The sequence below is a fragment of the Capricornis sumatraensis genome, chromosome 4 (genome assembly GCF_032405125.1).
Source record: "Capricornis sumatraensis isolate serow.1 chromosome 4, serow.2, whole genome shotgun sequence".
Lineage (NCBI taxonomy): Eukaryota > Metazoa > Chordata > Mammalia > Artiodactyla > Bovidae > Capricornis > Capricornis sumatraensis.
Genome location: NC_091072.1, coordinates 147,609,707 through 147,630,399, shown reverse-complemented (window position 1 = coordinate 147,630,399; position 20,693 = coordinate 147,609,707). Strand labels below are relative to the sequence as shown.

Sequence of the window (20,693 nt, the reverse complement as noted above, 5' to 3'; positions counted from 1 at the left end):
GAAGGGTGGGGGGGGACTAGAAGCGGTGAGAACCGCTGTGTGTGGAGGAGCTGGTGCCGGTGTCATGGCGGAGCTGAGTGAAGAGGCGCTGCTGTCAGTATTACCGACGATCCGGGTCCCCAAGGCTGGAGACCGGGTCCACAAAGACGAGTGCGCCTTCTCCTTCGACACGCCGGTAAGCCCATTCCCCACGGCCGCAGCGAGCACGACTTCCATCTCCCTGGTCATTCTGCCGGGGCCTGCAAGGCTTGGGCCACCGCCTCCCTGCGGTGCACCATGGGACTTGTAGTCTTCCACGATACTCCTGCCGTTGCTTTGAATTCGCGCGAGCTGTCGTCTGACTGCCACTCCCGAAAGCCATCGCGCCCGCCCCATCCGCTCCTCGTCTCGTGGAGTACTGTGGGGATTGTAGTCGCTCACTCCCCTCATTGACGTTCTAAGCTAGAGGCTCCACCTAGTTGCCGGACTACATCTCCCACGTGGACCCCTGCGAAAGCCTGGGAGTTGGCCTTGCCTGTCGCGCATGGCTCTCCGGGTTTTGTAGTCTCGTGTAGGAGGGATGGGGCGACCCCCCCACCCACCGCTGTTCGGAGCCCGGGTTGGGGGTAGTAGGGTGGGGACTGCAGTTCCCAGGCGCCTAGTAGCCTGGAAGTGGCCTTGAAGAAGGCTGTTTCTGAGACAGACTGAGTTATAGAGCCTCCACCCATGGTTAATATGGTCAGGGGGCGGGGAGGTGGGTCATTGGGTGGGGGGTGGGTGGGGGGAAGAGGAGAGGAAAGCTCTAGTCGTTTCTCCTTGGAGGTGAATCATGGCCGCAGCCCCTTTCTTTCTCCCGTCCATCAGAGAGAGCAGAGGGAAACCTTTGGAAAGTATTCCCAGAGAGATGGTTTCTTTCGTGGGGGACACTAAGGCTTCTTTCCCATCCCACTCCCACTCCTGACTAGTTAGACAAAGCCACCACCCACACCGTGCTTCACGTTTGGCAGGCTCCACCCGGTACCTCCCTTCCTGCAGTTCTGCCTTCCTGTGACACCGTCAGGCAGACACAAGCCTCCAGCCAGGCCAGAGCCTGAACTGAGGGCAGCAGCCTGGCTGGGATCCGCCCCCCTCACCACCCCTCCCTCAAGCCGCTGTGGGCCCTGCCCAGGGTGTTCAGCCAGACCAGCTCATGGCTGGGAAAACTGCAAGTCAGAGTGGAAAGGCTTCATTAACGCATCGCCAGTGCTGAGTATAGCAGGGTGATCTAAGGCCCATTTCAGGGTCATCACTGTGATTTGTGGGTTGCTTGGTTTGCTAGGCTTTGATCTGGGCCTCAGACAGCCATGCTGCTTCCCTGAAGTCTGGCTCTGGCAGAATTTAAAGAGGACAGCTGCTCAGAGCAGAACTCTGGGGTTCCCAGTCCTTGGTGGAATCAGCATCTTTTATTGGCAACAGAGGAGTTTAATCACTGCAGAGCTCCCAGAGGCCTCCCAGTTTATCAAGTGCATGGATGGTGAAGTGCTGTCTTTCTCAGGAAGAAAAGGTTTTTTTTCCTTAATTATCAACAGATGGTAGAAGTCTCCCTTTCTATACTCCTGTCTCTCTCCTTAGTAATGGTTTGAATAATCCAAAAGGGGGTTTGATCTCATTACACTTTTCTTCTCTCTTCCCTGTCAAGAGGTCTCCATTGGTTGACTTTGCTAACCAACTTCCAGCATATTTGATTATCTTTAAATTGGGTTCATGGTAGAAAGAGTTTATGTGACTTCCCTGATGAGAAACGCTCTATTCATAAATTTTGTAACCCGCACAGTTCTCAGGAGTGGTACAGAGCGATCTATGGGATGGAGAACTGCCCTATTTTTAATTCCCAGCAGAGAATTTTTCAAGGCCACTGAGGCTTTAATTCCAGAAAGAAGATGCCTTGTTGTTGCTTGGATCTGAGAGAAGACTGTTGTCTCCAGTTTCCTCCTCCCGCTTCTCCAGCGCCCTCTTCACAAGGGCACTAGTAGACTCGCTCAGGTTGGGGAAAGCCCATGTCCCCTCCTCTGCTGTGATTTACAGTGGACACTTGTCTTTTCCTTGGTTTCTTCCTGGGCTATGTATTTTAGCTGTCTCAGAAAGTGTTGCTAGATTGTTCCAGAAGGGAAATGGCTTTGAAGTTGGAGGTTGATGGGACTTCTTGGAGATTTGGTTATTGGGGGCGGGAGGGGGGACAAGGTGGAGGAGGCATCCAGGTGGTGGCTGGAGAAGGCTGGGCTTCATGTCCTTGCCAGATGGGGTCCTGGTTCAGCTGTGAGCCCCAAGCAGCACATGGGTCTCTTGGAGCCAGGCTTTAGCAGGAAAAAGGAGATGAAACCAATGTGGGCCAGGGTTTGATCACCTGGTTAGAGTGAGGTAAAGGAAAGGTCTGATCTTGCTGGCAAGCCCAGGGGTTAGATGTCATGTTCGGATGCTAGTATGTCTTCTCCTCCAGTCTGGAAGGTTTGCTGAATCTTGGTGCTCAGGTGGGGTTGGTCATGGTGTTCCTGGTTTAGGTTCAGTGTCTGACATGGAGTTCTTCCCAGGTCTGTAGTAGTTGATCCCGACTCACTCTGGATCTCAATCCAGGAAGGAGATCAGGGGAGTTCTTTGCATTGACTGGAGGGCTTCAAAGAAGAAAGAGGAGTGGTGACTGACAGGCATTGCTCAGCTCTGGTGTCCTTGTTGGCCGTTGCCAAAGTCACAGGAGGATGGAGAAACTCTTAGCCACGTACCAGGTCCTGAAAGGCTAATAGGTGTCTTGCCAGAGGCCACACAGTGCTTGAGGACAGACCTTGTTTCCGGAAGCCACCCATTTCTAACTCCAGGTCTTGCCTTCCCCTGGCCAAGCTTCATCCCGCCCGTGTTTCTGCCCCTGCCTCTTGTCCTGCAGGAGTCTGAGGGTGGCCTCTACATCTGCATGAACACATTCCTGGGCTTTGGAAAACAATATGTGGAGAGACATTTTAACAAGACTGGCCAGCGCGTCTACCTCCACCTCCGGCGGACTCGGCGCCCGGTAGGCAAGACCTGCTGCGCTCAGGCTCATCCTGCTGGGCCACCAGGTTGAATCTGTCTGTCCTGTCCTGACCTCCCAGGGGCCTCATTTCTGCCCCCCACCTGCTTTTGCTGGGGCCATTAAAACTCAGCAGGTGTGATTTTTTTTTTTAGCTCCTTTCTCTTCTGAGATTAACCCACTCCATCCCCATCCATCCATTGTCCGTTTGTCCCTTCCCTGGTGCTGGGGCTGATTGTGCCCTTCCTGCCTCACTGTAGAAAGAGGAAGATGCGACCGCAGGCACTGGAGACCCTCCCCGCAAGAAACCCACCCGACTGGCCATTGGTGAGCGTCACTGACATCCTGTTCTCTTCCCTGAGCTGGTCTTCCCTGCTCTCAGAGGTGCTAGGAAAGCCCCCAAAGGAGGGGCCTGGTCAGTGGCCCTGGGACCCTGGAGGGGGCAAGGTGAAGCACTGTATCAGAGGAGGGGGGTCCACCTGCAGTGGTCATCCTACTCGCACTCCCTTCCCCATTACCCCACCCCCCCCCCACCCCAGCTCCTTTCTTGTCTCACCAGGTGTCGAAGGCGGGTTTGACCTTAACGAGGAGAAGTTTGAATACGATGAGGATGTAAAGATCGTCATTCTGCCAGATTACCTGGAAATAGCCCGGGATGGGCTGGGGGGACTGCCCGACATTGTCAGAGATCGGGTATAAACACCTTCCCGCCCTACCGAAGATTCTGGGGCAGGCGGGGTCAGAGCAGCAGTGTGGTGGGCAAGTTCCAGGGAAGCTGAAGACCAAGGGGCGGGTGGGGCTGGGAACTGGGTCCTGCCTCTGACCCTCTGCTTCCCCCAGGTGACCAGTGCGGTGGAGGCCCTCCTGTCGGCTGACTCGGCCTCCCGCAAGCAGGAGGTGCAGGCCTGGGATGGCGAAGTGCGGCAGGTGTCTAAGCATGCCTTCAACCTCAAGCAGCTGGACAACCCTGCTCGGATCCCTCCCTGGTAAGGCCTGCCCCGTGCCCCCCTCCACTTTGGGGTGTGACCCGCAGAGCAGGAGCGAGCGGTCACCCTCCTGGGAGTCGAGGGAGAGAGGCTCAGGAACAGAATAAGGAGGGAGACTCATGGGGAGCTGGACTCGGGGAGGGGATGTCCCAAGGAGAGGAGATGAGAGAGGCCTCGGACCAGCGGGGAAGCTGCAGAGCCCCGTCTGTCCACCCACCGCTCCCATAAACTGCTGACCTGTACTCGGCTCGTTTTCTTCCCTGGGGTCAGTGGCTGGAAGTGCTCCAAGTGCGACATGCGGGAGAACCTGTGGCTCAACCTCACGGACGGCTCCATCCTGTGTGGCCGGCGCTACTTCGACGGCAGCGGGGGCAACAACCACGCGGTGGAGCACTTCCGGGAGACGGGCTACCCGCTGGCCGTCAAGCTGGGCACCATCACCCCTGACGGAGCTGGTACACCCCGCCCCCTCCACGTGGACATCACTGGGTCTGAGCCACTACTCATTTCACATGACACGAACAAGACATGAGTCCAGTCTCCTGATAAACAATGAAAATACTGCAGATGAAACAGAGCTTTCAGACAGCCCCCCAAAACCCCAGTCCCCTTCCTAGTGGTGACCGTCATTCTCTTGTAAGTAAGAGAGTAAGTCTTCTTCCAACTCACTTCACTCTCGAACCTCCTCCTGCTGGGTGGAGACACAACCAGTTCCAGCCCTCGCCCCGTTGACTGCATCTTCTCTGACAGCCAATCCAAGAAGGGCTCGAGGCCTCACTGATGCTTGAGGGAGCCAAGAGCGTTGCCCTCTGGGCTCGTGCCGCTGTCCCACCAAGGCTCTCGGGGCAGGGGGTGAGCCCGGTGGTCGGGTGGGGCCTGAACTGCCCTCCCCCTGACTCTGCTCCTGCCCCCCACACTAGACGTGTACTCGTATGACGAGGATGACATGGTCCTGGATCCCAACCTGGCCGAGCACCTGTCCCACTTCGGTATTGACATGCTGAAGATGCAGAAGGTGAGACCGCCCTCCACTCAGGTTCTTTCGTCCCTGCCCGTCAGGCCCTCCCTCCTTGCCCGAGGCGGAGGCTGAGGCAGCAAGGTGGAGGGAGATGCCACAGTGACCCCAGTTCCCAGGATTCGTGGGCTGCCTGTGAAAAGCCTTGTAGAATCATTTCATCGTCAGCAACTTACTGAGCGCCTACTGTGTTCTGGTCCCTCTGAATGAGGCAGAGGTGGTCCTTGGCTTGTCGGCTTCTACCAGATGAGACGCAGGCGTCCACTGTGTGGTTGTGCAGGTCAGGGAGTGACCACAGACTGTGCGCAGAGTGTCTAGCAGGGACCAAGGAAGCGATGCTGGGGTGGGGATCTGAGTGAGAAGGGGTGGCTTCAGGGTGGAGGAACCCTTCAGCTAGGGGATGTCATGTTCGTTTCATCCCCTCTTGTGGGTGGAGGCCTGCTGCCTGATGGGCCCCTGGACGGTTGCCTGTGGCCTTCCGGAACTTGCACTGGAGGATGCCCAGTGGGCCTCCCATGTCCAGGCCCATAATTCAGCACGTTCCAGGCGCTCTCCAGCTGGCTCTCATCCTAGACTATGTTTTAGAACATAAAAGACACGGGTCTGGGGCTTCCCTGGTGGTCCAGTGGCTAAAAGCCCGTGCTTCCAGTGCAGAGGGCCTGGGTTCAATCCCTGGTCAGGAAAGTAGCTTCCACATGCCTCAAGTAAGACCTGGCGCAGCCAAATTAAAACGAAAAAAAGACGCAGGTCTGAAGTGCCTCCTCCCATGCAGACGGACAAGACGATGACGGAGCTGGAGATAGACATGAACCAGCGTGTCGGTGAGTGGGAGCTGATCCAGGAGTCGGCGGTGCCGCTCAAGCCGCTGTCCGGGCCCGGCTACACCGGCATCCGGAACCTGGGCAACAGCTGCTACCTCAACTCGGTGGTCCAGGTGCTCTTCAGCATCCCCGACTTCCAGAGGAAGTGAGTCCTCCCTCCCCCCGCCGCCAGCCCCCGCCCCCAGGCCCTCTCTCCACAGCCGGCCCCCTGGCTCTGTGCCCTGACCCCCAGCTCTCTCCCAGCGGCCAGCCCCCGGGCGCCCACCTCTGGTGCCCTCAGGACCTCTGTTCTAGCTCAGTCTTGGTTCTTGGTACATGCTGAGGAGCAGGTTGTAAAGCTGCTTATACATGAGACCACTGGTGGGGCCAGATGCTCAGTCCCAGGGCTCTTCCAGGCCTCCTCGTGTACTCAAGGGCCAACAGGTACTCTTTATTTTGGGCCAGTGACATCAGATGAGCTCCTGATGGGGAAGAGGGGAGGGCTGGGACATGGAGACAGAAGAAAGGCAAGTTAGGGTTAGGGAAGTGAGCATCCTGTCTAAATAGGAAGGCCTGAGACACACGTGAAAATTTAGAACATATCGACACGTTCTATTCAAAGAACATGAACTGTATTTATCCTTCTGAGTGTCTTCTACCATCCTGTAGCTCCGTCTTGGGGCAGAGGCTTGTGTACCCTGCATGCTCACCTGTTTGGGAAGGGGAGGGAAGGCGAATTGCTGGAAAGACGTGGACCCCAAGTGTCAAACACATGTCTCCCCACTTTGGAGGGACCTGTTCCCTGAACTGGTAGATGACTGCTCCCTTCCCTTTTCCTCTGGGCCTGGCCACAGCCCCTTCAGTGATCCTTCCCTTGGCTCAGGTACGTGGATAAGCTCGAAAAGATCTTCCAGAACGCCCCAACGGACCCCACCCAGGACTTCAGCACCCAGGTGTACGTAGCCGGGCCTGTGTGCCCTCTTTCTCTTCCATGACCCCCTGAAGTGAGCAACAGTGTAGCCTCTGGCCAGCTAGACACTTTCCAATGGCTGTCTTGCAAGCATGCTGTCTGCCTTGAGTTGGGTTCCCATGGAATCTAAGGTGGTTCACATTTAAGAGAGTTGTCTAAGGGGGTTTAAGCAGGGGTCAAGTTGGGGAGGTAAGGGGTAGATTGGTGGCGTCAGACGGAAGCTAAATGGTTCTTTTGGGTGATGACACAGGGCCAAGCTGGGCCACGGCCTGCTCTCGGGGGAGTATTCCAAGCCAGCACCAGAGTCGGGTGATGGGGAGCAGGTAACGGAGCAGAAGGTGGGTCTGGACCTCCGTCCCTCTCAGGCTCTGGAATGGTGGGGAAACTGAGATCCATCTGGGAGGCGTCTAAAGAAGGCCACTTGCTGGCCTCTCGGGCCCTGGCTGAATGGCTGCCCCAACTCTGCCTAGGAAGTCCAAGATGGCATCGCCCCTCGGATGTTCAAGGCCCTCATTGGCAAGGGTCACCCCGAGTTCTCCACCAACCGGCAGCAGGATGCCCAAGAGTTCTTCCTGCACCTTATCAACATGGTGGAGGTGAGGACAGGGAAGGTGGGGGTATTCATTCTTCTCCTGTCTACCTGCACTTCAGTTCACTCCCTTCTTCCCGCTGCTCAACTGTTCCTCCTCCTCTGTCAGCCCCTGCCCAGCCCCACCCCAGTGACCCCGAGCACTGAGCCTTTCCTGAGAGTGGCGTTTGCACCTGAGGACACTTGTTATGCATACAGCCTGATGAAGGATGCTCCCAAAGAAAATGATAGGCGAGCGCTTAGTGCTTAGAAAGAAAGTACAGGGGACTTCCCTGGTGGTCCAGTGGTTGAGACTTCGCCTTCCAGCACAGGCGGGTGCAGTATCAATCCCTGGTCGGAAACCTAGGATCCTCCAGGCCAAGAAACCAGAAACAAGCAATACTGTAACAAATTCAATAAATACCTTTTTTCTTTTTTAATATTTATTGACTTGGCTGTGCTGGTCTTAGTTGCAGCACACGGGATCTTTGATCGTTCACTGTGGCACGTGAACTCTTACTTGTTTCCACAAGTGGTATCCAGTTCCCCAGCCAGGGATCGAACCTGGGCCCCCTGCATTGGGAATGCTGAGTCTTAGCCACTGGACCACCAGGGAAGTCCCCAATAAAGACTTTTTTAAAAAAGGAGGTCCACATTAAAAAAAGAAAGTACAGGCACTTTCCCACGCAGTCCTGCAGTGCCAGGATGGGCCGGAACTGGCGGGTTGATGAGGGAAGGTTTCTGCTCTGCTCTCCCATCCCTGCACCTCTTTGTGCCCCTCTCCCTTCCACTCCCCTCTCTCCCTGACCCCCCAGTGACTCTTGTAGGCCCCCACCCCAGTGCTTGGCTGTCCAGACCTCCCCACCCTGCCTCTTCTCCATAGAGGAATTGCCGGAGCTCTGAAAATCCTAACGAAGTGTTCCGCTTCCTGGTGGAGGAAAAGATCAAGTGCCTGGCCACGGAGAAGGTGAAGTACACCCAGCGAGTGGACTACATCATGCAGCTGCCCGTGCCCATGGATGCGGCCATGAACAAAGGTGGGTGCTCTGCTACCCTCCCGGGGCCTGGGGTCTGAAGCCTGGCAGCGATGGGGCTTGGGCGCCTTTCAGGAGCAGAGCCCGCAGTATCCCTGGTTACCAACCAGGCAGGGGTGTAGAATTGACCTTGCGCACAGCTGGTCAGCTGAGCTGTGCTGAGAAAGAGGCCAGGTTACAGGCAGACATGTGTCTGGTGGGTTTGGGGAGGCAGAGGAGCTGAGATAGCCGTGGACTCAGAGGCAGTAGGCCAGGGATGAGGGGGGATGTGGCTCGGCCCCTCTGAAGGGTCCACCCACTGCTTCTGTCACCAGAGGAGCTTCTGGAGTATGAGGAGAAGAAGCGGCAAGCTGAAGAGGAGAAGCTGCCTCTGCCTGAGCTGGTTCGGGCCCAGGTGCCCTTCAGCTCCTGCCTGGAGGCCTACGGCGCCCCCGAGCAGGTGGACGACTTCTGGAGCACAGCCCTGCAGGCCAAGTCAGTCGCTGTCAAGTAAGTCGTATGGGTCCCGGCCTCCATCAGGGTCATCCCCGAGATGTTTGTCAGCCTCTTTTGCATTTTCTCATCCCTTTGTGGTCAGAACTCAGGCTTCCATCAGTTGAGGCAGGTAACCTGGGGCCTGAGGGGAACCGAGAGGGCCTGGCAGGAGTAGACTTGGATAACTGCTACATGTTACCTTGACCTGCCCCTGCCAGTCTTTTTCTCTCTTGGGGTGGATGGGGTCACTTTTCAGGAAGCCTCTGTCTGCTCACTTCCCCAGGGCTGGCAGAGCATGGGCACTTAGGAACAGTGGTGGACAGAACTGAGATTTCTAGCACATAGTCTTACTTTTGCTCACCCGTCACTGGCGTAAACTTGAGATCTGAGAAAGTGCTTTGGTCTCCGAGATTTCAGCCACCTGCCCCTTTGCTGTTCCTGCCCCTAAGAACCCCCATTCCCCTACTTCCTACCTTCTGCTGCTGTTCGTCTGCAGACAGTCTGATGCCTGTCCAGGGCAGGAAAGGAATATGAAATTATCTTCAGGGTGGTTAGTTCTTCTACCTATGAGAGGCTGGACCCAGGTGGGGCTTTCAGGACAGCTTCTCTGGGTACCAGGCCATTCTCTCTTCTCTAGGACCACACGATTTGCCTCATTCCCTGACTACCTGGTCATCCAGATCAAGAAGTTCACCTTTGGCTTGGACTGGGTGCCCAAGAAACTGGGTATGGTTGCCGGGACGAGCAAGGGAGGTTACGCAGAAAATGCTAGAAAAAGAAGGGGCCTTGACATGTAAACTAGTGCTTTTTCAGCTTTCCTCTGAAAGGGGAAACATTATTAAGACTTTGATTTAAAAAATTTTTTTAACTACCTTTTTTAATTGAAGTATCATTGACTTACAACATGGTGTTAATTACTGCTGTAGAGCAAAGCTATTCAGTTATATTAAATACATATATATTCCTTTTTTAATTTTTTGTTATGATTTATCATAGGATATTGAGTACAGTGTGCTGTGCTATACAGTAGGACATTGATGTTTAAGACTTCTTTGATTTTATAGTTATGACTTACACAAGCAAAAGTGGTTTTCATAGTTTTATACAGTTGGTAAGATGTTTTCATTTTGATAATCTTGAAACAGTTTGTTTTCACGGGTCTCACAAGCCCCTGACGACTTTGCCAACCCCAGAACTAGCTTCATTTCCTAGAGAAGTTGAGCCCCATGGAAGTACAGAATCGTTCTGCGGCACAGTCAGAGACCCCTCTCTGGCTCGTGGCTCATTAGTGGCAGATCTAAGACTGGAATCCTGTTCACTTGCCCACCCACCCCCCACCCAGCCTGTGGTTATTTTTATCACACGGTGATGGGTCCTGCTCTGCGCATCATCTTACTACAGAGCAAGATGGGGGCAGGGGCCTGAGATTCCTAGAGTGCTCTTCCCAGGAGGGCCTCGGGGATCTGCCGAGGTGAACTTTGTCCTGCCGTACACTTTGTAGACGTGTCCATCGAGATGCCCGAGGAGCTAGACATCTCCCAGCTGAGGGGCACAGGGCTGCAGCCTGGAGAGGAGGAGCTGCCCGACATTGCCCCACCCCTGGTCACTCCGGATGAGCCCAAAGGTAGCCTTGGTTTCTATGGCAACGAAGACGAAGACTCCTTCTGCTCCCCTCACTTCTCCTCTCCAACATGTTAGTGACTCTTCTTCCTGCCTGTCTCTTTCCCTTGCTGATGGGGGTCTTCTCTGCCTGCCACCCCTTGACCCTGTCCTTCGTGCTCCTTCTGTCCTCCCTTTCAAATTGTCTCTGCCCTCTTGATGGACGTGAGGACTGAGAGAGCACCCCAGCCAACTGTTCTCTGTATGGGTGGAGCAGCGCTGGCTAATTGCCTCTGCGGGTGTAACCTCGTGGCCTAGGGGTGTGGGCGGGGGCTCATACTCTGGAAACAGCCTGTTGTGGGAGAATGAACAGGGAAGGGGCTCCCTGGGGCGCCCCTGGCCTCGGTTCTGTAGACCTTGAGGGTAGTGCTGGCCCCACATGAGGCTGTGTTGCCATTTTAGTTCTGGAATAAGGTGCCAGGCCGTGGAGGAAAAAACGCATGGAACGTGTGGTTGGGAGAGCTGGGGAAGGCTCTGGGGGAGGGGCAGGGAGTGGCCCAAGGAGTCAGGCCCCTGTGCCCATGCTTCTCCCCCACAGCGCCCATGCTGGATGAGTCGGTCATCATCCAGCTAGTGGAGATGGGCTTTCCCATGGATGCCTGCCGCAAAGCTGTCTACTACACTGGCAACAGTGGGGCCGAGGCCGCCATGAACTGGGTCATGTCGCACATGGACGACCCGGGTAGGCAGGGCTGGGGAGCTGGAGCTGGGGAGTGGGGTGGTGGGCAGGGCCAGCATCTCCCCCAAACACTTGAACCCCTTCCATCCCCAGATTTTGCAAACCCCCTCATCCTGCCTGGCTCCAGCGGGCCCGGCTCCACGAGTGCAGCCGCTGACCCCCCACCGGAGGACTGTGTGACCACCATCGTCTCCATGGGCTTCTCCCGGGACCAGGCCCTGAAAGCCCTGCGGGCCACGGTATGGGCGCCCCCAGCTGAGGACGGGTCCGCTGGGAAGATGGGGGCGGGAGTGAGGTTCCACCCCTCAGAAGCAAGTGAGGACTTCCCCTATGGTTTGGCCAGTCTGGGGCTCCACCTTGAGTGGCTATGATGAAGGAGCAGAGGCCTTCGCTGGGGTTTCTCAACCCTGACCTTGCTTTTTAAAAAAGTAACACTTCCCTCCTCCCCAAGAACAACAGTTTGGAACGGGCTGTGGACTGGATCTTCAGTCACATTGACGACCTGGACGCAGAAGCTGCCATGGACATCTCGGAGGGCCGCTCGGCTGCCGACTCCATCTCCGAGTCCATACCAGTGGGACCTAAAGTCCGGGATGGTCCTGGAAGTGAGTGTCGCGGGGAGAATCTAGCCAGTCTGCTCCACTAGGTCTTAACTGCCAGGCGGCTCTGCTTCTCTCAGGAGGGTACAGAGTCAGAAGTTTCTTTCCATGGATGTGACTCCTGAAGCCGGGGTCCTGGGAGGCTGAGATAGACTTGGGCCCGGCCTGTCTGCCGTCCCTGAAATCCCACCCTGGTCATGAGCTGCTGGACACATCCCCCTCCCTCACTGTCTGCTCTGCCCTCTCTCCCCTTCCCTAGAGTATCAGCTCTTTGCCTTCATTAGTCACATGGGCACCTCGACCATGTGTGGTCACTACGTCTGCCACATCAAGAAGGAAGGCAGGTGAGGGGCCAGCACGTGCCTTCTGAATGGGGGAGGGAGTGGGGGGAATGGGTAGGGGCACCCTCGAAGACCCTAGAATATTCCTGGGGTGTGGGAGGGAACATAAGGGACTGCCTGGTGCAGGCCACAATTCACCAGAAATTTATGGAGAGCCTGAGGGCAGAGATGGGCAAATTAGGGCTCCAGGGCTGAATTGGGCCACTCACTTTTATAAATAGTTTTAACGACCATGGCCACATTCATTTATGTATCATCTGTGGCTATTTTCATGCTGCTGCAGGCAAATTGCATAGCTGCATAGTTGCATAGACCAGGTGGCCTGCAAACCTGAAATATTTCCTGTCTGGCCTTGACAAAGCTTGCTGACCTCTACCTTAAAGGAATAGGTGGGGGTGGGCTGTAAAGACAGCACAGGGGTCCGAAGACACAGAGTAGAAACAACCCTGTGAGATGGGACACTCCCTTCAGATAGGAGGCAGCTGGGCTGAGTTTGGGGGCCCAGGCAGAGAAGGTTGCGAGCCTTTGCCCCCGAACCACCAGGGTCGAGTCCAGGGACCACATCAGAGAGACACACTAGAGGATGCCTGGGTCGTTCACCCTTTTCCCCACCCCCTTCCCCAGGTGGGTGATCTACAACGACCAGAAAGTGTGTGCCTCTGAGAAACCGCCCAAGGACCTAGGCTACATCTACTTCTACCAGAGAGTGGCCAGCTAAGAGCCTGCCCTGAGGGCGCCCCGGGGACAGACTGCCCAGCATGAGGAACGGGGCTGAGGGATGGACGCCTCCCTGCTCGGTACCCCTTTTCTTTTCGTCCCCAGCAGCAGGGAAGAAGCTAGAGGCCAGGAGAGAATGGCCAGGCAAAGCGTGGGGTGGGGGGGCTCTGGGGAGACCTTGGGAATGGAGTCGGAGGGGGCGGGAGGGGCCGGCCGCCTGTCTGTGAGGAGACTTGCTTCCCTGCCCTTGACCCCACAGCGCTCTGCTTCTCTGTGATCCCGCCTGCCCGGTGTGGAGCGGGCTTGTTCGTGTGTGTGCGTGGGTGTGGGTGGGCGTGTGTGTGTGTGTGTGTGTGGCGTGGGTGTAGCTTTGTGCCGCCTCCACCAAGGGGGCGTCTGTGCCTCCCCTGCCCCTTCGTGTGTGCTCCCTGTGTGGCGGGGCCAGTAGGGATGTGAGGGAAATGGGGAGCCAGCCCCCCTCGCCCTCCCGCCTCAGTCTTGGCCCCACCCTGTCTCTCCCCGTCCTACTCTGGAAAATGCCAAAATACAGGATGTGAATAAAAGTACAGTGGCTCAAGCGTGTCCTGTTTGATATCTCGGGGGAGACTGTCTTTCCTGGGTTAGCAGGAGGGTCAGGTTTTGAGAACTGCGGGCTCTGCTCCTCCATGCCGCTCTGCGCCCCCTCCCTGCCCCCCTGGTAGGCAGTTCTATACTTTTTACTGCTCTTGGGAAATTGGGGGCTGAGTGAGGTGCTCACAGGGGCAGGAGGGGGAGCCTGAGGGGTGGGGGCTGTCAGATGCAGGGACATGGAGGAGGGCCACATGAGAGGGGGCCCAAGTGGGTTCTCGAGTGTCCCCAGGTGCCCAGTGGGGAGCCCTGGGCACCAGGCCTTGCAGTCCCTTGTCTGGCCCTGGCCGCTGGAGCAAAAAGTGAGGTACTCCTAGGGGCAGGGCAGACCTCTGAACTGCCTCTTCAGTAGCTGCGGGGTGTCCAGCCCACGTGGGTCGTCGCTCCGCCTGTGAACCCTGTTACTTGCCCAGCTAACTGTGGGGCTGGGCCGGCCCTGGGTAGGTCAAAGGTGCCTGCTCAGCAGTCAGGGATGTGGCCGCTCCGACGGGGGCAGGGGGGGTTCCTTTTCCCGGAGTTGGAAAGATGCCCCTCACGGCTCTGAGGCCAAGCCTTGGAGTGGAGTGGAGTGTCCAGGCCTTCAGCCAGCCAGCGAGCGCCCCTGGGGATCCTTCTAGCCCTCTGCGGGGTGGGGGGGCTGCAGCCGTGAAGCGGGGGTTCTTCTGAGCGCGGGGCGCACAGTTCGCGCCTTCTCCCCAAAGTCAGGCAATTCAAGCTGAAAGCGACCGAAGCGACCCCGCGACGGCCGTGGAACGTTGCTACAAGAAGGGGTAACGTCAGAACCTCGCAACGCGGGCGGCGGGCGGGATCCGGGGCAGGGCTGCGGCTGGCGGCGGGCGGGGCCGGGGGCAGGGCTCCCGCGGGCCGGGCCAGCCATGGACGAGGACGCAGAGGGGGCGGGTTTCTGCATCTCCGCGCTCTATATAAGCGGCCAGTGGAAGCGGGGGCGCGCTGCTCCTGACCTTCAGCGTGCCTGCTCCTCAGCCATGGCGCCCTCCAGGAAGTTCTTCGTTGGGGGGAACTGGAAGATGAACGGGAGGAAGAACAATCTGGGGGAACTCATCAACACTCTGAACGCGGCCAAGGTGCCGGCCGACACCGGTGAGCCCTGGCCGGGGAGGACTGGGGTGGGCGGTCGGGCGTGGTCGCCCTCTCCGGAACTCTCTTAGCCCGGGTCCGCGTGGCCCTGCGTGCAGGGCTGGGGTCCAGGACTGTCGGGATCTGGGCCTGAGCTCCGCGGCCGCTGAACCGGGGGTGTTTCGGCGGGGAAAGGCGGGGCCGCATCTCACCGTGCCCTCTGGCTGTGGGTCCTGGGGAGGAGGGTGGCCCCGGGTCGCAGACGGGGCCTGCACCGGCTGGGACTGAAAGGTGAGCCCAGCCCCTGCGGGCGATCGGGAGAGGCCAGCGGCTGCCCGGTGCGTGGGGGTGGAGGCTGCCTGACGGCTCCGGCTGCCCCCTGGGCGCGGGCTCCGTGCGCCGCCGCACGTAGCCCGCCGGAGACTCCTCCCCGCGCCTTGCCGGGTCGGCAGAGCTCCCCAACCGAGCCGCGTCAGCCTCCTGGGCTATCGCTCCGATCCAGCCCGCTCGGCGGCCTGTAGGACTCCGGCCTTCCGTGGAAAGGGGTAGAGCCATTTCGGAATGAGGCGCGCTTCTACCGTTTTCTCCAGCCTAAAAACGGGAAAGCTCAAGGCCTCTAGGAGCTGGTCGACTCGCTGCTACCCACGGCCTGCGTCCTTGTCCCCTCACCCACCTAAGTCACAGAACCTCGGGGCTGATCAAGAGGCATCCCCTTGTGGTTTATTCTCCCAAAGACCCTAGTAAAAACCCCAGGAGTTGGCTCCTTCTGCTTTTGCTGAAAATCCTGGCCTGGCCTAGGGGAGGTGGGGATGGGCTATTTTAGAAGGGAGGCGGGGTTGGCCCCCAGAGAATGCTGAGTCTAAGAGGTGCCCAGGCCCAGAATAGCCTGGGGAAATCAGAGCCACAGCTGCTAAAGAGCAGAGGGCAGGGCAAGGGCCATGGCCTCTCAGGGCTACCTGGGAGGCTCAAAGACTTGGGTACACAGGCCCAGCCTGGGCTGCAAAGTGGACAGAGATGATCGTGCTGGGGTGAAAAAGGGCAAAAGCAGAACTAAGAAAGTGGTGAAGGCGAGGGGACTCTGGAGCACAGGATGGGGTCTGGTGAATGAAGATTCCCCTGTGATCTCATCCTGTCTGTCACCATCTCATCCTCAGAGGTAGTTTGCGCACCCCCCACCGCCTACATTGACTTTGCTCGGCAGAAGCTAGATCCCAAGATTGCCGTGGCTGCGCAGAACTGTTACAAAGTGGCCAATGGGGCCTTTACAGGGGAGATCAGGTAAGATGCTAGTGGCAGAGGGGTGGGAGGGGGACCCCCAGCCCTCACTGTCCTCATGGAGGGGACAGCGACAGGGTGGGCTCCTTGCTGAACCACGGCTTTTCTCTTCCTTTAGCCCTGGCATGATCAAAGATCTTGGAGCCACGTGGGTAGTCCTGGGGCACTCTGAGAGAAGGCATGTCTTTGGGGAGTCAGATGAGGTTAGTAACGGGGGAGGGGGGAGGAGATGAGGGCTGGCTTGTTCCTAGACGGGTGCTCACCAAGTCTGTTCCTCAACAGCTGATTGGGCAGAAAGTGGCCCATGCCCTGGCAGAGGGACTTGGAGTGATCGCCTGCATTGGGGAGAAGTTAGATGAGAGGGAAGCTGGCATCACTGAGAAGGTCGTTTTCGAGCAAACCAAGGTCATCGCAGGTATCTCTGGAGAAAGGGGCCTTTGACCCCAGGGCTATGAGACGCAGAGGGTGGGGTCGGATGCCCTGCAGCCTGAGCCTATCTGGTGCTGATGCAGGAAAGGGGAGGGTGGGAATCCTGTATCCTTCCTATTACTTCTACTCCTGCCTCTAATGTCACTTTCCTATAATAGCCACCAGGGGGCAGTAGGCCACCAGCACTCTTATTCTCTGGGAAACAACTGGTTATGTTCTTCCTTGTTTTCACCCTGCGACCTGTGATCTCTGTCCCACAGATAACGTGAAGGATTGGAGCAAGGTTGTCTTGGCCTATGAGCCTGTGTGGGCCATTGGTACTGGCAAGACGGCGACACCCCAACAGGTAACCAAGCCCAGGAGCCCTGTCCTCATCCTCCCCTGTCTTGATAGAACTGGATGGCCACAGAGACCACCTGGGCCAACCCATTTAAAAGACAGGAGAGGGACTTCCCTGGAGGTTAAGCCTCCGCTGCAGGGGGCACTGGTTTGACCCTAGTCAGGGAACTAAGATCTCGAATGCTACCTGTCAATCCTGCATGCTACACGTGAAGACTAAATAAATAACAAAAGGAGAAAAGAGAGTTACTTGTCCCAGGATACTCATTCCAGGGCCTGGGTGGGATCGAAGCCCCAGGGTTCTTGCCTGCAAACCACATTGCCTGTCTCCACTGGAGCCCAGTGTTTTCTCCCCAGTGAGTGAAGGTCTTAGTCTGGCTTCTTGTTCTAGGCCCAGGAAGTACACGAAAAGCTCCGGGGATGGCTTAAGTCCAACGTCTCTGATGCAGTGGCTCAGAGTGCCCGCATCATTTATGGGGGTAAGTGGGTTTGGCTCCAGCCTGAGGTGGGGTGGGCTGAGAACCAGACCAAGCCCTCCTTCAACCTGAAGACCAGCGTGGAATACCCCCATCTCATCGCTGACCAGTCCTGCTCTTGTCTCCCTTCCCAGGTTCTGTGACGGGGGCAACCTGCAAGGAGCTGGCAAGCCAGCCTGATGTGGATGGCTTCCTTGTGGGCGGTGCTTCCCTCAAGCCTGAGTTCGTCGACATCATTAATGCCAAACAATAAGCCCTGTCCATCTCCGTTACTCTTCCTGCCGAGCCAGGGACTAGCTAGCTCAGAAGCCCAGTAACTGTACTGCCCCCCAACCTCCACACACGCTTCTCGTGGTGTCGCCTGACCCCTCTTGTGGCCGAATCCAATGCACCTCTTCCTTTACCGTTTACACCCTACCTTGTCGTGGTTGGGACCAGAACCATCCCGCCTCCACTTACTGTACCCGTTGGAACTAAACCTGTCACCAAGGTGGCTTCTTCTTGGCTGAGAGGTGGGAGGGTGGTTTGCTCGTGGGTCCCCTCAGTCCCCAGTGAAGACAGGAGAGAACCGGTCCTGTCCTGTCTCCCGCCATGAGGCCAAGGGCTGAGAGAAAGCCCTGTCCTCAGCTGAGGCCAGGGCGCTGCTCCCTCCCGCGGTGCCAACGCCTGTGTGTTGTGTCTGAGCAGTCCCGCCAGTGGGGGATTAAACACCTGGCACTGAGCCCTGTGGTGTGTTCTTCTTCACTGAACTTGCCCCCATCATCTCTTTGCCTTTCTTGAGGCAGCCGGGGGACCCTTGTGCCCCAAAATACCACAGACCAGTTTCTACAGCAGCACATCTCTTATAATTTTTACTTGCAAAAATGTCTTGCGTACCAGGCTGCCACAGCCTTGACTAACAGCTCCGTCCCTTCCACCCTCTGGGTGGTAGCTCTGGAGCGGTGGCACTCAGACCTGAGGTGGGGAGGGTGGGGGTGGGACCCAGCTTTGCCTGCCCGCAGCCTCCCTGGTGGTAGGTAGCCATTCTCCGCCAGCAGTGCCTCCTGCCCCTGAGGGGCGAGTCAAGGCATCAGGGCCACATGTGGTTCCCCCGGGTCACTGGTAGAGCAGGTAGCGCTTCAGGGCAGGGGGCAGGGGCAGGACGGAAACGTGGCCTAGCCGTGTGTCCCCCAGGGCGTGGCGCACGCTCAGGCGGCTCAGGTGCAGAAGGGAGTGTGGTTCCGCTGGGGAAGAGAAGGAGGGAAGGTGAGTAGGGGTGCGACTCCAGCCAGAAGTCCTCAAAACACAGGGTCCTGCCCGGGTTCCCTGTTCTCCGGCTGCAAGTCCACTCCCACCATGGTTGAGTGGGAGGCCTAAGGTGCCCTTAAGTTCTGCATCTGCTCTGGGGGAGGCATCCCAGATCTCACGCGTCCCCAGTCAGAGTTGGGGTGAAGCCCTAAGGCCCTCTAAGCAAGGGGCCAAGGCGGCTCTGACAGGGGGCTGGCCCAGGCTTTGAATCCAGAGAGGCCTTGGCACTGGGGCTGTGCGAAAGGCAGGCCCTCTTCACTCTACAATAGTTCCCATGGGCTATAGTGGGGAGAGGCAGCCACCCTCCGCTGAAGACTCTAACTGCAGAAAGACCTGGCTCCCTGGTTCCCCAAGGAGGCCCCTGCCTGCAGCCCCACCTCGAGGCCTGCCTCCTTCACTGCTCTCCTTCCAGATACCCAGCCTCAATGGCTCCTTCCTGGGGTTTGGCTGAAGAAGGAAGTAGGTATATGTCACAGAGTCAGAGGCCACAGAGCCAGGTACACGACCTGGGCGCCTGGCACCACAGGTCCTCTTCCTCCTGGAGTTGGACTCCTAGCCCAGGGCAGATTTAACCCTTTGCACCTCTTGTTCCAGGGGCTGAGCTCTCCTGGGAAGCCCTAATCCCTGGGGTGTGTCCCTCCATTCTGAGGACTCACCACCTCCTAGCAAGTTGCTTTCTCATCTTTTACTTACTTTTACCTCTAGGACTGTTAGGAAGATGAACTTAGGTAACAGCTGTGAAGTCCCTTAGCCAATCCTGGCACTGAACTGGGTAGGAAACCAGTCAGATGATGGCCCATTCCCTCTGTGGTTGTAAGGCACTGAGCATCCATCCCAAACCACAGCCACCAGGGACCGAACACTCGCCCCACACCCGTACCAGGCCTCACCTCTCCTTTCGCCCAGGTAGTTGATGCGGACCTGGCACTGGCCCCAGACCGCGCTTACTGCTGGATAGAGGGTCCTGCCCTTCAGTCCGCGGAAGGCCGGCCCCAGGTAGGTGCCCCCGACAGCGTAGCCCAGAGTTCCCTCCTCCATGTCCAGTACCACCAGCAGCCTCTCTGGCACCTCCAGCGGCTCACCCTGAGGTCCAGGTGGATACTGGGGGGCCCCAGTTCCCTTGCTCTGATGGTACAGTTTCCCCCGCCCTATGTCCCAGCCCCAGGACTCGCTGTTGCTGCCCAGCAGCGCCGCGTAGTGGTCAGCCTGCAGCGGGGCGCGGGCTGTGGCCACGCCCACCACGGCGTGGGTGCCCCTCTGTTCCCGGGGCCAGCTGATCTCCCAGGCGTGCAGGCCCCTCGAGTAGCCCCTCTTCCCCCGGGCCCCATCAGTGCTCTGGGCCACGGGCCGCCGCTCAAAGCACAAGCCCCCTTCCTTGACCTCGATGTTCTCCGAGCAGTCCTTGGGGTTCCAGCCGTGGCGCCTCTGGGCCCCCAGGTCAGGAGGGGGAGCAGACAGCAGCTCCTCCAAGCCCTCGGGACGAGACCGGTCAGGGTACAGCGCCTGTGGGGTGGAGGGGCCGCTGCTGCCCCCTGCCAAGGCCGTCTGGCCCATGGAGGTTGAGGAGCTGGACGATTCCCCGAGAGAGGTTTGCTGCGGCGTCTCTCTTCTGAAAGTTGAGCTCCGGGTCGGGATCGACCTAGAGAGGATTTGGGAGAGAAGAGGGTGTGAACCGAGGGATCCTGGAGAGGACTCGTCACTCAGGTTTGCACCCATCCTTGTCCCCAGGTTTGCTCACCGCTCCTCTCTCTCTCTCTTCGTTCCCCTCAAAGCTCCTAGGCCCATCATTACCCTGCCCTCACCCACCTGTCCGGGCCTCTCGAGACTCGTGAGGTCGCCGCCTTTGGGCCTGCCAGGGACCGTCTCCTTCACCCGCTCCGTGCCCCTGTCAGCGCCCCCGAACCTCGCCCGGCTTCGCGTGCCCGGAGGTCGCCGGCCCTCCGGAGGAGCCGAGCCGAAAGTTACCGAAGCGCGCAGGGGGCAGGACCCCGGCCGCTTCCGCCTCCGGCCCCGCCCCCATGCCCCGCCCCGCCCAAAGCCCCGCCCACAAAGCCCTCCAGGGCCGTTAACCCTCTCGCTGCCGCGCCAGGTCGAGTCGCGCCCCAAGGCCACGACCCCGGGGCGGCGCGGGGGCCCTAGAGGGTAGTTAACACTTGGCTGGGGCGGGGGCTTTCGGGGCCCCGTGGTGCGTAGAGGCCACTCACGGGCAGTTAACCTCTGGGTAGCGTGCAGGCCGCCCCCGAGGTGATCTGCCCGGCGCTTAACCCATTCTTGGCCACTAGGGAGTCCACCCTCCCCCTCCCCCCCACCCCACCCCCCCCCCCC

At 58.2% G+C, this 20,693-nt stretch overlaps 3 protein-coding genes and 1 non-coding gene across 11 annotated transcripts; 2 read left to right on the top strand and 2 right to left on the bottom strand.

The window, feature by feature from the left end:
* The first annotated feature begins 57 nt into the window (after window positions 1–57).
* USP5 (ubiquitin specific peptidase 5) lies at window positions 58–12,994 on the top strand. Of its 6 annotated transcripts, none has more exons than XM_068969821.1 (20): window positions 58–175; window positions 2,894–3,019; window positions 3,277–3,343; window positions 3,576–3,709; window positions 3,857–4,002; window positions 4,273–4,457; window positions 4,923–5,017; window positions 5,790–5,983; window positions 6,701–6,772; window positions 7,038–7,110; window positions 7,258–7,383; window positions 8,239–8,392; window positions 8,704–8,878; window positions 9,501–9,589; window positions 10,365–10,487; window positions 11,061–11,204; window positions 11,295–11,440; window positions 11,653–11,806; window positions 12,060–12,144; window positions 12,766–12,994. In XM_068969821.1, the coding sequence occupies exons 1-20, from the start codon at window positions 65–67 to the stop codon at window positions 12,857–12,859; spliced, it is 2,493 nt and encodes an 830-aa protein (XP_068825922.1). In that variant the 5' UTR covers window positions 58–64; the 3' UTR covers window positions 12,860–12,994. The 6 variants fall into 6 exon arrangements, with proteins under 6 accessions (XP_068825922.1, XP_068825921.1, XP_068825920.1 ...); XM_068969820.1 differs by having other exon boundaries at window positions 7,038–7,125; XM_068969819.1 differs by having other exon boundaries at window positions 7,038–7,125; window positions 10,365–10,556.
* TRNAG-CCC (transfer RNA glycine (anticodon CCC)) lies at window positions 7,899–7,971 on the bottom strand. Its single transcript has one exon. It is a non-coding gene; the product is annotated as a tRNA-Gly (tRNA).
* Window positions 12,995–14,360: 1,366 nt separating the features above from the next.
* TPI1 (triosephosphate isomerase 1) lies at window positions 14,361–17,792 on the top strand. Its single transcript, XM_068970869.1, has 7 exons — window positions 14,361–14,586; window positions 15,717–15,840; window positions 15,956–16,040; window positions 16,120–16,252; window positions 16,527–16,612; window positions 16,997–17,084; window positions 17,216–17,792. The coding sequence occupies exons 1-7, from the start codon at window positions 14,361–14,363 to the stop codon at window positions 17,332–17,334; spliced, it is 861 nt and encodes a 286-aa protein (XP_068826970.1). The 3' UTR covers window positions 17,335–17,792.
* A 232-nt stretch (window positions 17,793–18,024) lies between these two features.
* On the bottom strand, window positions 18,025–20,296 carry SPSB2 (splA/ryanodine receptor domain and SOCS box containing 2). Of its 3 annotated transcripts, XM_068971344.1 has the most exons (4): window positions 20,175–20,296; window positions 19,259–20,007; window positions 18,746–18,815; window positions 18,185–18,304 (listed from the first exon to the last, which is right to left on the bottom strand). In XM_068971344.1, the coding sequence occupies exons 2-3, from the start codon at window positions 19,920–19,922 to the stop codon at window positions 18,763–18,765; spliced, it is 717 nt and encodes a 238-aa protein (XP_068827445.1). In that variant the 5' UTR covers window positions 19,923–20,007; window positions 20,175–20,296; the 3' UTR covers window positions 18,185–18,304; window positions 18,746–18,762. The 3 variants fall into 3 exon arrangements, with proteins under 3 accessions (XP_068827444.1, XP_068827445.1, XP_068827443.1); XM_068971343.1 differs by lacking the exon at window positions 18,746–18,815 and having other exon boundaries at window positions 18,025–18,304; XM_068971342.1 differs by lacking the exons at window positions 18,185–18,304; window positions 18,746–18,815 and having other exon boundaries at window positions 18,991–20,007.
* Window positions 20,297–20,693: the final 397 nt, after the last annotated feature.